This window comes from Myotis brandtii, unplaced genomic scaffold (assembly GCF_000412655.1).
Source record: "Myotis brandtii unplaced genomic scaffold, ASM41265v1 scaffold424, whole genome shotgun sequence".
Classification (NCBI taxonomy): domain Eukaryota; kingdom Metazoa; phylum Chordata; class Mammalia; order Chiroptera; family Vespertilionidae; genus Myotis; species Myotis brandtii.
The window spans coordinates 298,106-311,830 of record NW_005366245.1 but is presented as its reverse complement, the minus strand read 5'-3'; the positions used below and the strand labels follow the sequence as shown (position 1 = coordinate 311,830).

At 39.3% G+C, this 13,725-nt stretch overlaps 1 protein-coding gene across 1 annotated transcript in view; it reads right to left on the bottom strand.

The window, feature by feature from the left end:
• Nucleotides 1-12,420, bottom strand: part of SPARCL1 (SPARC-like 1 (hevin)) — a 56,442-nt gene extending 44,022 nt beyond the window's left edge. Inside the window, exon 1 of the mRNA XM_005874080.2 lies at nucleotides 12,294-12,420. Coding sequence (XP_005874142.1) covers nucleotides 12,294-12,390 — 97 coding nt within the window. The 5' untranslated portion in view covers nucleotides 12,391-12,420. The remainder of the gene's footprint in view (nucleotides 1-12,293) is intronic.
• Between the last annotated feature and the right edge of the window lie 1,305 nt (nucleotides 12,421-13,725).

Genomic DNA, 13,725 nt, shown 5'->3' with positions numbered 1-13,725 from the left:
GGTCTGAGCTAGTGTTAAACATGGGTCATGCCTATAGGAACTTTAACTCTAACCAGAATTCAACAAAAATGGTAAAGATACACATTAAATCAAGGAGAGGATAAATACCTATAGTGCTCAGGTAAGAGGACATTATGGGGAGTTGCTTGGGGTCTGCATTTCTCACTGCTCTGCCCTTTGTGCAGAGGAGCTGACCTTCTGTTTGTTCCTGGAATAGGCCATAACCCCTCCTGCTGCAGGGTCTTTGTGCAAAGTGTTTACCCTCTCAGAATCCTCCTGTCAGCATCCACTCACCCCAACCACCACTACCCAACATATACCCACCCCCACACCACAGAGTTAACCTTGTTTAACCTTTGGATCAAGGAAAGCCATCACTGACCTTGAGCAGAGGTCAGGCTCTTCACATACTTAGAACAAAAGTGCTTTGCCTTCTTAGCACTTACTTCAGTGTATAATTATATGAAATGCACATTAGATATAATTTGAAAATTTTCACCCCCTAAAATCACGCTACAAAAAAAGGGACTTGTTTTTATATTCCAGTCATTCTGAGGTCTCTCACATTAAAGGCCATTTTCTCAAGTACTTCATTTTGAACAACAAAGTACCATTTCAAGAAAACAGCCTAAGATGATCTCTAATAATGCTTATTTATGTTCTTGAGATGGTCACCATGACAATAAAAAAGGAGATAAAGATATTGAAAACAGATTAGTAATTATTCTTGAGGTATGACTTCATTGCAAATGTTGGAACTGAACAATTTTAGAAAGCCACACTTTACAGACTACAGTGGATTCAAATAAGCCCTTTTTAAAGAGCCCTGGTAAAAGCAACCGAGTAAGCAATTACATGTAGAGATCCTTGCCAGAGAATGAGAATGCCTGCGTGGGGATCCAATGTGCGGCGTCAGCAGCTTTCTAAGATGTGCACTACAAACAACATCCAGAGGATTGATGACATACTTGCGTGAAATAAGTACAGAGCGGATCCAGTGAGCAAGGCACTGATGTTAGAGTTGCATATAGAAAGCTTTAACAAAATTATTTCATGAAATACGAGAATGTTAATCAGGATGAGAAGCATCTTCTTTACTCTTTATAAATGTAAAAAAAAACAAACCCATTTCTTTTTTTTTCTCTTTGGGAAGTCAGTGGTTCACATTTATACAATAATGCTTATGAGGCCTTCGTTTATCACTGGGAGAGTCCAACTTGGAAAAAGCCATTCTTATTAGAGTTAGACCTCATGATGAAAAATATTAAGAGAACTACTACACTCTGAGCAGTTAAAGTCACTATTATTTCAGTTAATCCTACAATCTTAAGAATTTCCTGTTATCTCCATTTAACAATTAGGGGGAAGTGAAGCTTGTCAAGCTTAACAGCCATCCATTACCACTGTTCAGATACTGTAATAAGAGCCTTACATACACTATCTCATTCAATTCCCAAGATAACTTTATGACTATTGTTATCATCTCTATTTTACATATTAGAAAATGGAGGCAAAGAATGGATACGATAAACAAACTAGAAAGTATGAGTGCCAGGATTCGAGTCCAGGCCGCCTGCCCCAGAATCCCCCTAGATAACCACCATACTATCACACATCGTGAAGTTGGGAGGAGGTGGTGGGAACTGGGAAAATGGATTTATTCCGGGTGTGAAGTATGTGCTATGAAGTGAGGTCATTTTTCTTTCTCTTTCATTGCCTTCCCAGTTTTTCTCTTGCACTCCACAGTAAACTGGTTGCTGTTTTAGTAGTTTCCATGTTCATTTTCTTAACATCTATTCATTGAATCTTTAAAGGAAACATTTAACTGCTGCAATTGGTATACATAACATGGTTGCATAATAGGAAGGAAACAAGCCAGGACTAGAGACTACATTTCTAAAGAAGGATTTTAAAGCAGGCTAAGAGTTATTTCACAGAGTGGTCACGAAACTCGAGTCTCTCCATACCCTTTCATTGCTATGACGACAGGTTGCTCCTGCTACATGTAGCCAGAAAAAGCAGCTGACATTTCAATGATAGGAACATAGGGGGAGAGGTTTACAAAAACAAAAACCAAGCCCTCTGGTTTGAATTTCAGTTAGAGAGGAAAACTACCCCCTAGAGCAAGTCAAAACCCCTATTCTTGCCTTTAGAAAAGATAAGAAAGGAGAAATGCTGGGGGCCTTCTCCCCTGTCCAAGTAGGCCAATAAAAGAGAATTAACTGCAAAGCAGCATTTCTTCTCACCCTCCCTAATGGCAATCCGAAACAGAAAACTCTCTTTGGTTTCATTTGACTTGGCCATTAAGAATCAACTAATTGATGAAGCATAAAGACTCACAGTTATACATGCTTCATGTTGAGGCCCCCAGGGGAATACAGTAGTGTCAGATTTTTTTTTTCATTTCTTTGGGTAAAAAAAAGATAATTCATTTAAAGAATATTTCTTTCTTGGTCCCCAGTTTTACTACCAGAAAAATCATTCCAAGTGCATTACCAAACACTGTGTGTTCAGTACTCTGTCAGGAGCTATATTTAGCATTAAAAAAAAATTCATTTAATTCCTACAAAAACCCAAGTTGTGGGTTGTATTATCACTATTTGCTTCATAAATGGGCAAGCTGAGTCTTGGAGGTGTGATGTGAGTGCCAAGCTCACATCACAACCTGTAAGGGGCAGAGTCAGGATTCAAATCCAAGAGTGTTAGACTCTGAACCCATGCTCTGTCCACGCTGCTGTGCTGACTCTGAGGCAGAGACTTGGCATTGACATTTTATTACACAGCAAAGCTTGTATGTATAAGGAAGAAACCCCGAGGGAAAACCTGGTGCTAATTCCCTTTCCACGGGGTTCCAATCAGGACATGTAGGTAGGCTAGTGCTTTAATATTAGCTATGATCAATTGATCACTTCATATGTACCAGGAGTAGCTGTTTTCTTCACTAAATTATTACAACGTGTTTCTAATGTTATGATCCCCACTTCCACAAATGAGGGAACTGAGGCGCAAAGAGTCCTTTGTCCAGAGCCTGGTAAAGCCCAGATGTGAACCAGGTCGGGGTGCTCCCAGAGTCTTATTCACTTTATACCACCTACCCACAGTCACTCTGTTCTCCAGAATTCTACCTTTTCAGGGAAAGAGAGATAGAAACATCAATAACATCAATGATGAGAGGGAATCATTGATTGGCTGCCGCCTGCATGCCTCCTACTGGGGATCAATCCCGTAACCCGGGCCTGTGCCCTTGACTGGAATCAAACCCGGGACCCTTCCATCTGCAGACCGATGCTCTATCTACTGAGCCAAACCGCCTAGGGCTGTCTACCTTTTGATGCCCAGGACAAAAACCAGGCTAGCCCCAGGTGGACCACCATTGCAGACTCAGCTTTTGGGGGAAGATGCCCTGTGGGCCCTGCATGAATGAGACTCTGGCCTAGTTGGGCAGCTAGGTCTACTGGGGAAATTCTCCTGGATATATGGGGTCCCCTTCTCCTTTGCTAAGGGTTGTTGCAGAATGATATGTGAGATTAAAGGGCACCTGAAGTCTTTTAACAACAGTTTTTTATGTTCTTGGTGAAAAAAGATTCCCAACATGTTCTGAACATTGTGCTAAACTTCACTAAAATAGCAGTGTTTGCATAGTCTTACAAATCAACTGAATAAAAATAACACCCAGGCAGGAGGAAAAGAAAATGAATAGTTTTTTGGAGTCATCCAGATACATCACTATTTATTTTATTGTTGTCATTGCTATTTATTGTTTTTACTTAGTTGATAACTGAAACTGCTCACGAGAAACTATTGGGGATTATATCCCAAAGGACCTGGAAAGGAAATCCAATACTCTAATTGCTAACTGGCTGTACAGAAAGTTCCTGAAAGAAAAAAGGCAAGATTTATTAATAACATGTACATATTCTTTTCCAAAATGTGGAAAGCAGCATTAGTTGATTGGATGATAAGTAGATGAAACCCATGGCTTTGCTTTGCTAGATCTTGTCGAATGAAGAGAAATATGTACTTAAATCTTCCCAAGATGGGCGTCCCTTTTTTTTTTTTAATAGTCCTCGTTAACAATGTTCATAACCATCAAGGTTTAGCTGTGAACGGAAAAAGCTGGTATCCACGAAAAAGGTGCAATTAAAAAAAAAAAGATTTCTGCTGCGTTGGACCAAAAGAACATTTCTATTCAGTGTACTTCGGCCCTGGGCCAGAGGAGAGCTCAGCTACAAGGCCAAGGTGACATATTTAACCTCTTTGCAGATTAAAGGCTGTACGAGAGAGATACTCTTTCTGCAGTACCTCTTGGTTATACTATCAACAGTATCGATCGGCAGCTGAAAGCATGGTTTCCTCCTGCAGGGTGACCTCTAATACCGGGAGGAATGAATGAGCATGACTTGCATTTTAATTTTTATTTTAGAAGATAGAGCAAGAAATGATAGTGCCTTACAATATAAGAGCTGTCATAATCTCTTTAGCTCTTTAAATCCCCTCCCTCTTTTCCCCCTTCTTAAATAAGACATCATTGGGAATTAGAGAAATTTTATGTTATGTGTGTGAACATCTTAAAAATGAGAGAAGGAAACAAGAGACAATTTGTCATAAAACTATAAGAGTGAATCAGGAAAGGAAAAATAGTCACAATAACTAAAAAATAATCAAGGATGAATACTTGATTAGGGATTTGTTTACCTTTTGGAAAAGCAAAATGTTCCATTTCTACATTGCTGTTAAGTACAGACTGGGGCAATGGTGGTGATGAATAACTTCACATGATTTAGATATGGAAAATGCACAAATTGCTTTGATTTGAAAATTTTTAAAAAGACTTTCATTATGATTTATTTAGTATAATTAGTAAAGTATTTCTACAAAACACAGCTCAGGGTTCAGACTTAACCAAGATCTGAATGAAATTCTAGCTGACAATAATTCTACATTTGTATTCTTGCTCTATATTAAAACCATCATTTATTAGTACTTGCTATTTAATCTTGGAGAAGAAAAGGAAACATGAATACAAGAGTTAAAATTCCCTATTAAGTAGCTTTTCTATAAATCATACAAAAGTTCAAAACAAGAGTTAAAATTCCCTATTAAGTAGCTTTTCTATAATAAATCATACAAAAGTTCAAAGAAAATAAATGAATGGCTTTGTATTAGGCAAAAATCTTAGATATTTTTATCAGATCATGCAAATCAGTTAAGCACATGCAATTAGATGATCGAGTAAACTTGTTAAAATTTACCTTCAGGTAGGCGGCTGGACCCAGAGCCTTAAGCAGAAAATGGAAGTTGAATCCCCTCTTTGCACACAGCCAGTGAATAAAAGTTTGACAAATTCCCAATACTCTTTAAATCTCTTCCCTCATTAGCTTTGCTTCTTTGCACAGAAACACATTTGAGCCTATTGGAGTTGAAATTCTGCTGCTCTGTCAACTAGTCAGGGTCTGAGGTGACGGACCAGTTAGGAGGTGGCACCGGGTGTATTTCAGACTGTCATCGCTTTTGTTGCAGATTCCTGCAGTTCTCTGGCAGGCTGGCCTCTCGCGAGGGAGCGATGAGCTTTATGAGCAGTGCAAACCAACAGGGAGAGAGTTAACAGTCTTCCCCTCAAGCTCTTGTTCTCAGAAGCTCATAACTTGGCCAGAATATAAGCGCTTGGCTCTTTATGCATTTTTCTTCCTCCAAACAACTCTAAAAGGTTTTATAAGCAGGATCCCTTTTTAGGGGATTTTTATTTTAAGACTTTGAAAAGAAACTCCATGCTGTTCTTTCTTCCTAAAGGAAATTAGGGGTGGGGGTTAAGAAAGGCGAGAAGAATTGTAGCAGATGCATTTCCACATTGCTTAATTGGAAATTATTCTCAGGAAAACAGTCTGAATTTTAATAATAGCAGGGTACTTGAGATACTTTAACCTTTCTGTAAATGACCTTCAGAAATGTATGTATGGACAGAGCACCACTCCTTCATATTACAGATCACTTGTATGCTGATTCACAAATGTTGCAGGTCATAAACTATGCTTCCCCAACACAACTCCTTACTGAAACCCCTTGTATAATGATTGGTTTATAAGAAGGATTTTTCCCATAAATAGGCATGCATTTATTTTTGATTTGACATTCTTGTTATTTATATATGAGTCTGCTCTCCTCTACTGCTACTTCTACATTTATTGCACATTTATAATGCTCCAGACACTGTGCTAACATATTTGTTATTGTTAATCTTCACCGGAGGATATTTCCCATTGATTTTTAGTAAGAATGGAATGAAAGGGGAGAGACAGAGAGAAACATTGGTGTGAGAGAGACACATTGATTGGTTGTCTCATGCACACACCCAACCAGGGTCAGGGATGGAGCCTGCAACTGAGGTATGTGCCCTTGAATGCAATTGAACCCGGGACCCTTTGGTCCGTGGGCCAACACTCTATCCACTGAGCCAAACCAGCTAGGGCTGTGCTAACATTTTTTAAAAAAAAATATTTTTATTGAGTTCAGAGAGGAAGGGAGAGGGAGAGAGAAATAGAAACATCAATGATGAGAGAAAATCATTGATTGACTGCCTCTTGCATGCCCCCTACTGGGGATTGAGCCCTAAAGCCGGGCATATGTCCTTGACCGGAATCAAACCTGGGACTCAGCTGGGGCTGCTAACATTTTTTTAATGCATTATTTTAGTTGGTCCTCACAATCTATATGAGGTGAGTATTAGTATGTTCCCACTTGAGGGAAGTGTGTATAGTAGTAAAGTATGCATGGTTTGAGGCCACGCATCCTGGGTTTGCATCCTGGGTCATACACATCCTAATTGTATGACCTCAGAAAAGGTATATAACCTTCCTAAGCTTCAGCAGCCATATCTATAGCATGGGGCTGTGTTGAGTTATTCAACCTCCAGGCTATAATACCTCCTGAGTGAGCTATGAGCTAGTTGAGGGTAGAAATGTGCCCCCTCTCTATTCTCCATGTGCCTAGCACAGGGCTTTGCATACTGTAAGTGCTTCATCAACATGGGGTGAATGGTTGTAATGTAATTTAATTTAGATTTTCTACATTTATGCCCAATTCAGGCCAAAAGCAAACCAACAACAACAAAAAATAAATAAAAACCCACCTCTAGTTCTAGGTAAATCTGCCTTCAACAATTGCCTCCAAGCACTTTAGAAACCTTTGCCCTGTTTAGTTTTCAGAACACCACAAGAGAAAGGTAACAAGAATTATCTCTCTTTTGCAGTTGGGGAAATTTGGGAGCAGAGGAAACTGGGCAATTTGCCCAGGAACTGAAAACAAGTCATGGCGCAGCTGGGAAGCGTCTCACGCCTCTAGAATCAGGATGGCTTGTTTCAAGCTGCCTTTCCAGGCACAGGATGAAATGACGTGATGTCCTTTTGCCTCAGACAATGGGATGTTTTTCCTCAGCCAAGGTCTGGGGTGTGGACAGTCTCCTTGGAGAAAAGATCAACGGGGTAGGCTGTATTTGACTTTGTTTCTCTGCCTCTGTGCACATCTGGGTCTGAGAAGTGCGGGAGACACAGACACCATTTCCCCAACACTCCTGAGGGCCACCGGTGTGGCGGGACTATTGCAGGGTATGCAGGACAAGCATTTCTCAAGATTTTGCCCAGTTTAGCTAAGGGAAATTTTTCTTGGACCCACAATGTCAACTCCTTATTCGAATACCATTCCCCACTTATTTGAGATAATTTTACGAGATTTATTTTAGGTGATTTATTTTAGGTCAATGAGAATATAGAGAAAGTTTTAGCTAGAGGGCAATGGAAAAAAAAGATTTGACTGACAAACATTTTTTTTTCTAATACAAAAATTTGCATTTTCTGTTTCTATGAAGTGATTGAAATGAAATTTCTTATAGAAATTTATGTTAACATAAAAAATAATTTGGTTAGAGAAAACTGGATTGATCTCTTACTAGTAAATGTAAATACGTACCTAGGGGGTTCATTTGTAGATGGCAAAGCTTGAGAATTTCAACTCTGTTATACTGAATGTTTTCTCTAGGTCTTATTAACTTACAACACTGTATTTCTTTTTTTCACTGTATTGCTTATAAATAGAAAATATAAAAATTTTAAAAATTTTAACCCCAGGATATGTTTTTCATCATTTATAGAGAGAGAAGGAGAAAGAAGAGAGAGGAGAGAGAGGGAGAGAGAGAGAGAGAGAGAGAGAGAGAGAGAGAGAGAGAAACATAGATGTGAGAGAAGCAGTGATCATAATCAAACCCACAACCATTTGGTTTTTGGGACGATGCTCCAACCAGCTGAGCCACCTGGCAAGGGCACAACAATTTTAAAACAATAAAAGGACCTTGAATCCACAATGTCTTTTAAGTATGGTTTTATTTTGGGAATGTTCGTGGGCAAATATCCAAACTCTTATTGTTTCTTGCAGCTGTCCTTTATCAAATACAGCTCATGAAGCTGAGGACAGTAAACCTACAACAATGCTCATTTAACAAATAAAGTTGGAGCTCACATTGAGAAGCTTATCCAGTGTCTAAATGTGATGGGAGAACCTTGACTAATAAAGAACTTGTCACATCACTGCAGGTGAACTGACCTATATAACATCAGTATTGGGGAGAAGGGTTTAATAAAGTCAACAACAAAGCTTGCATATTTTTTAACCTTCTAGTGCTATGAGTCCCTTTGAGGGTTTGTTGAAAGCTGTGGGTAAGCTCCTAAAGCCTAGCTATGAACTCCTGCACTCAGGGGTTCCATGAAGTTAAGACCTTCTGATTCAAGTGAAGGACTAGAGAACCCAAGAGTCAATCCTCAAGCATCGAATGAGGCTTTTTGTTATACGTAGCACAAGTTTCTGGGTGACATGAGAGAATATCATTATTCCTGCCTATTAAGGGTGTAAGAGACAAGGCATGTACTCCTTGTCAGAGGAGGCATGGCTCCCTGGGAGTAGTGGAAATTCCCAGGAGGTAGTGAGTATAGATGAAGGAAAGTTGCAATGAAAATAGTGTTGATAATTATCTTGGCCAGGAGCCGGCATGTAGGACCCTCCTTGCTTACACCATGCACTAGTTTTCTAGGGATACCATAACAAAATACTGCACAGTGGGTGGCTTACATAACAGAAACTATTTTCTCACAGTTCTAGAGGCTAGAAGTCCAAGATCAAGATGCTAACTGGGTTGGTTTCTCCCCCAGACTTCTTTCCTCTGCTTGCAGATGGCTGTCTTCTCACATGGCCTTTTCTCTGTGCTCATGCATCCCTGGTGTCTCTTCCTCTTCTTATAAGAACACAAGTCCTATTAGATTAGAGCTCCAATTTATGACCTAATGTAATCTTAATTAACTCTTTAAAGGCTCTATCTCCAAATTCAGCAACATTGGGGGTTAAGGTTTCAACATATAGGATTTTGGGATGGTGGTGGGGGACACACAATTTAGTTCATAACACCTATAGGAAGGACCCTCCTCCTTGCTTACACCATGGGCTAGTTTGCTAGGGCTACTATAACAAAATACCACTCACTGGTAACTTAGATAACAGAATTTTTCACATGGTCTTTATTCTGTGTGTGCCTGTAGCCTAAGCTCTTCTAAGGACATCAGTCATATTTGTTGACCTAATTTAAAGGTCCTATCTCCAAATATCGTCAATTTCAGAGATACTGGGGATTAAGACTTTAAGATATGAATTTTGGGGGAACACAATTCAGTCCATAACAGGAATCATTCTTCCTTTTCCTTGAAGAATAACACATGTTTGTAGCCATAATAAATTTTGGAAGTCTGACAGTCTTTATTTCATTCTGTCCCTCTTCTTGCTGGTATAACATTCTCAAGAAATTGTTGGTCTCCTGTGCACTCTATAGGGGTCCAAACCAACAGAAAAGAGGGTTCTTTCTAGATAAGTCCATCTGTATTTCTGGCTTCTGCTGAGAAGGTTGACCAGATCCATGGGTCACATTCACAAGCCTAGGTAGCAGAAGGCTGTCCAGCTATACCCTTGATGTTCTTTCGCTATCTGAAGGCTGAGAATTTTCAAAATCATTAAGTTCTAGTTCATTTTTGCTAAGTAGCTTCTTCCTCCACTTATCTCTTCCCTCTCACATTTTACTATAAACAGCAAGGGAAACAGGCTCTGCCTCCCATATGTTGGAAATCTCCTTAGCTCAATATTTAGGTTCATCACTTACAAGTTTTGCTTTCCACCCAACAGTAGAAGATAATTAAGCAAAGTTCCTGCTGATTTATAACAAGGGCTGCCTTTTCTCTAGTGTCTAGTAACATGTTCATCATTCCCTCTGAGACCTCACCAGTATTACCTTTAACATTTATATTTCTACCAACATTTTGTTCATGATAATATATGCATTCTCTAAGATAGAAGATTTCTCTGTGGTTCTCAATTCTTTCTAAGCCCTCACCAGAATCTCCTTTAATGTTCACATTTCTATCAACAACCTCTTGAAGGAAATCTAGACTTTTTCTATCATATGCCTCAAAATTCTTCCAACCACTACCGATTATCTAATTCCAAAGTCACTTCCACATTTTTGGGAATTTGGTATTGCAGTGCCATTTATCAGTACAAAAACTTCTATTAGTTCCTAACAGTTGCCAGAACAAATAACCAAAAGTTGAATGGCTTAAAACAATAGGAATTTATTTTTTCAAAGTGCTAGGGGCTAGGAATCTGAAATCAGCAGGCACAGGCTCCTTAAGAATGCTTTAGGGAATAATCCTTCCTTACCTCTTCCTGGCTTCTGGTGGCTTCCAACAATCTCCGCATTCCTTGGTTTGTAGCTGTATCATTCTAATCTCTACCTCTGTCTTCACATGGCTTTCTTCCCGCATGTGTCACCTCTGAATCTCTCTGTCCTATTTTCCTAGAAGGACACCAGTAATTGGATCTATGGCCCATCCTCATCCAGTATGACTTTATCTTAATTACATCTGCAAAGACCCTATTTCCAAATAAGGTTCCATTCACAGGTACCAGGGGTTTGAAACTTGAACATACCTTTCTGAGGGACAAATTTCAACCCACTACAAGGTTAAGTTGCAGATTTGACTCTAAATTTCTAGTTGACCAAAGGAATGAGGTAAATATGATTAGTGGTAGAATTCATAATGTAAAAAATTTCAGAAAATACATGCAAGACACTAGGTAAAAAAGCAAATGGTACCCTTACAGCATCTTTGCAATATCATGTTTCTTTTAGATGTTTCCTATAGCATCCCTTGGTGGATAGGTAATGGAAAAGGGCTGAAGTGCAATTAAGTAAAGACATTTTGTGAGACAGTGACAAATGATCTGTGATATTTGTTCTTCAATATTGACATAAGCAAAACTCAAAACTCAAGAAAACAAACAAAAAACACACAACAACACACCACACCAAAAACAACAACAAACCCAAAAAACTAACTGCTATTTGTAATAATTCTTGCCTTTGGTCTGTGGGTTCAGTTTGAACCTAGTTGTCCCAGCTAAAATATATATAGCTTTAATTCAGAATTGATAAATTCTAAATTGAAGGACAATAGGAGTTGAAGTTCAATGTCTGCCATTTTCTTGTACCTCCAATCTTTTGTGCTTACCTCCCTATCAGGTGCCAGATTAACAAAGTATATTCAGCAGGCCTGATAGGATCGTGCTAATCACTGATGCCATTGAATACTACCAGAAATAAATTCTACTACCTGGCAATCTAAATTACACCAATCAAACCCTTGGAAGATAAAGCCCATGTTCAAAATCCTTCTTTTCTCTGGGAGAAGTATAGTAGAGAATTGATGATTCAGAGAGCAATTCCCAGCTCTGAGACTTTCTAGCTGTGTGACCTTAGGCAAATTACCTAACCTCTCTGTGTCTCCGTGTCTTATCTGTCAAATGAGGAGGATAGTCATACCTACTTCATAGGGTCATTTTGAGGAAAAGAGGTGCTTTGTCCAACTGTGACTGGACTAGGGTTTAATAAATAATGATGATGATGATGAAGGCCATCAATATGGAAGCTGAATGTTGCTGGAGATTGTCATGGAGCCTTCTGTAATAGACATTAGAACGCCTCCTCTTTTCACATATACTCTGTGAGGGATGATGACTTTCATGCAGAGGGATGAAACACATCCTTTTAGTCAAGCTCTGTAAACACAGCAGCTGCTCTCATCAATCCCTGGAGTCCTACGTCCCCATCTTTTTTCAGACCGAACCCTCATTGAGTTTGGGAAAACAGGGGTGGGCTACACACTAGCAATGTGAACTGTGTAGCTGCTCTCTTGTTCCGACCTTACCTTGGGAGCGACTTTGAGCCCAATCCATCACATTGCCTGGTGTGCCGATCTCTTGTCCAAGTGAGCTGCAGCTGGATCTCTTCATATTCCTGTGCATTTGACCTGCAGGATGTGTCTCGTTTACCAAGACTGGAGTTTATATTCAGGCCTTCTCACGGGTGAGGTCACTTTGCAGTTGCTAGCCAAAAGCTGCCCCACTCCAAATCTGTCTGATGTTTTTTTGGCTCCCGTGTTAAGTTCCCAGAGCAAGATGTTTTAGACTAAGAAGGACTGTTTGTGTGATGAAGCAATCCTACTGTGGAGATTTGTTCCAGTGGTTGTGCTTTCTTCTAGGTTTTGAGCAACAGCATTTGTATTTTTGTAAATATTTCAGTTGTGAAAGAGACCTGAGCTGTTATAGAGATTTCGTGTGATTTGGATGTACATGTGAGAGCTGGTGATACTGTGCTGAAGCTCTAGCTGTAGCAAATGGTAGGAGGACCAGGCTAGGACTGGTTGGAGTTTTCACTGGCATTAATGGGCTGGCCACTCAAATGGAGACAATGTGAACAATTTGTACCATGTCTGTTCTCTCTAGTATTTCTCAAAAATTTCTTTCATTATCACTTTCCCAAGGGGTTTTTTGAATATTTTTTTTTCCTGTCTCCACCCTCCCCCCACTCCATGAAGTTGTAATACCACAGATATACTGTATATTCGTTTATGTACTATATCTATAACTGTAGTACATATATATTTAAAGAATAATAGGATTTTTCACCCCTCCCAAGAACCAATTTTGTCCCCTTGACTAATGAGCCTCACCAATTGACTGAAACACAACTCACACATAAAAATGTGCAGATTACTGTGGTGTAATCAATTACTGTGGGTGGAGAAACTTAGTCATAAATGTCTCCCTATTGAACTCTATAAAATACTTATAATAGTATTCATTACTTCAAAAAGTTTATGAAGGAACAAGTTGGAATAACTTTTGAAAACATAGTTGCTTTTCTGAGGAAATGCAATATTTTAATGATTACAATTTTTTCATCTTGTTAGCACTTCTCATGTTGTGTGTTAATAGTTGAGATTCAGCAAAAATAGCAGGACAAATATCTCTTGCACATGCTTGCAATAGCTTCTCACTGCCTACCAAGTCAATTCTAAACTCACGAGCCAGGCATTTAAGGCCATGTGCCCCTGTATGCATTATCTTCCCTTCACTCTTTCCTTGCTTTGTAATTTTCTGCCTTGATGCTTTTGCTTGGTAGTTCCCTCTGCCTGTAACCTTCATCCTTAATTCCTATCATTTTTCAAGGTCCAACATAGATGTGTCCTTTCCAAGAAGCCTTCTCTGCTACCTCTGATAAGAAGTTATTTTTTCTCTGGATGTCAATAGTATCTCTCTCTCTCTCTCTCTCTCTCTCTCCCTCTCTCTCTCTCTCTC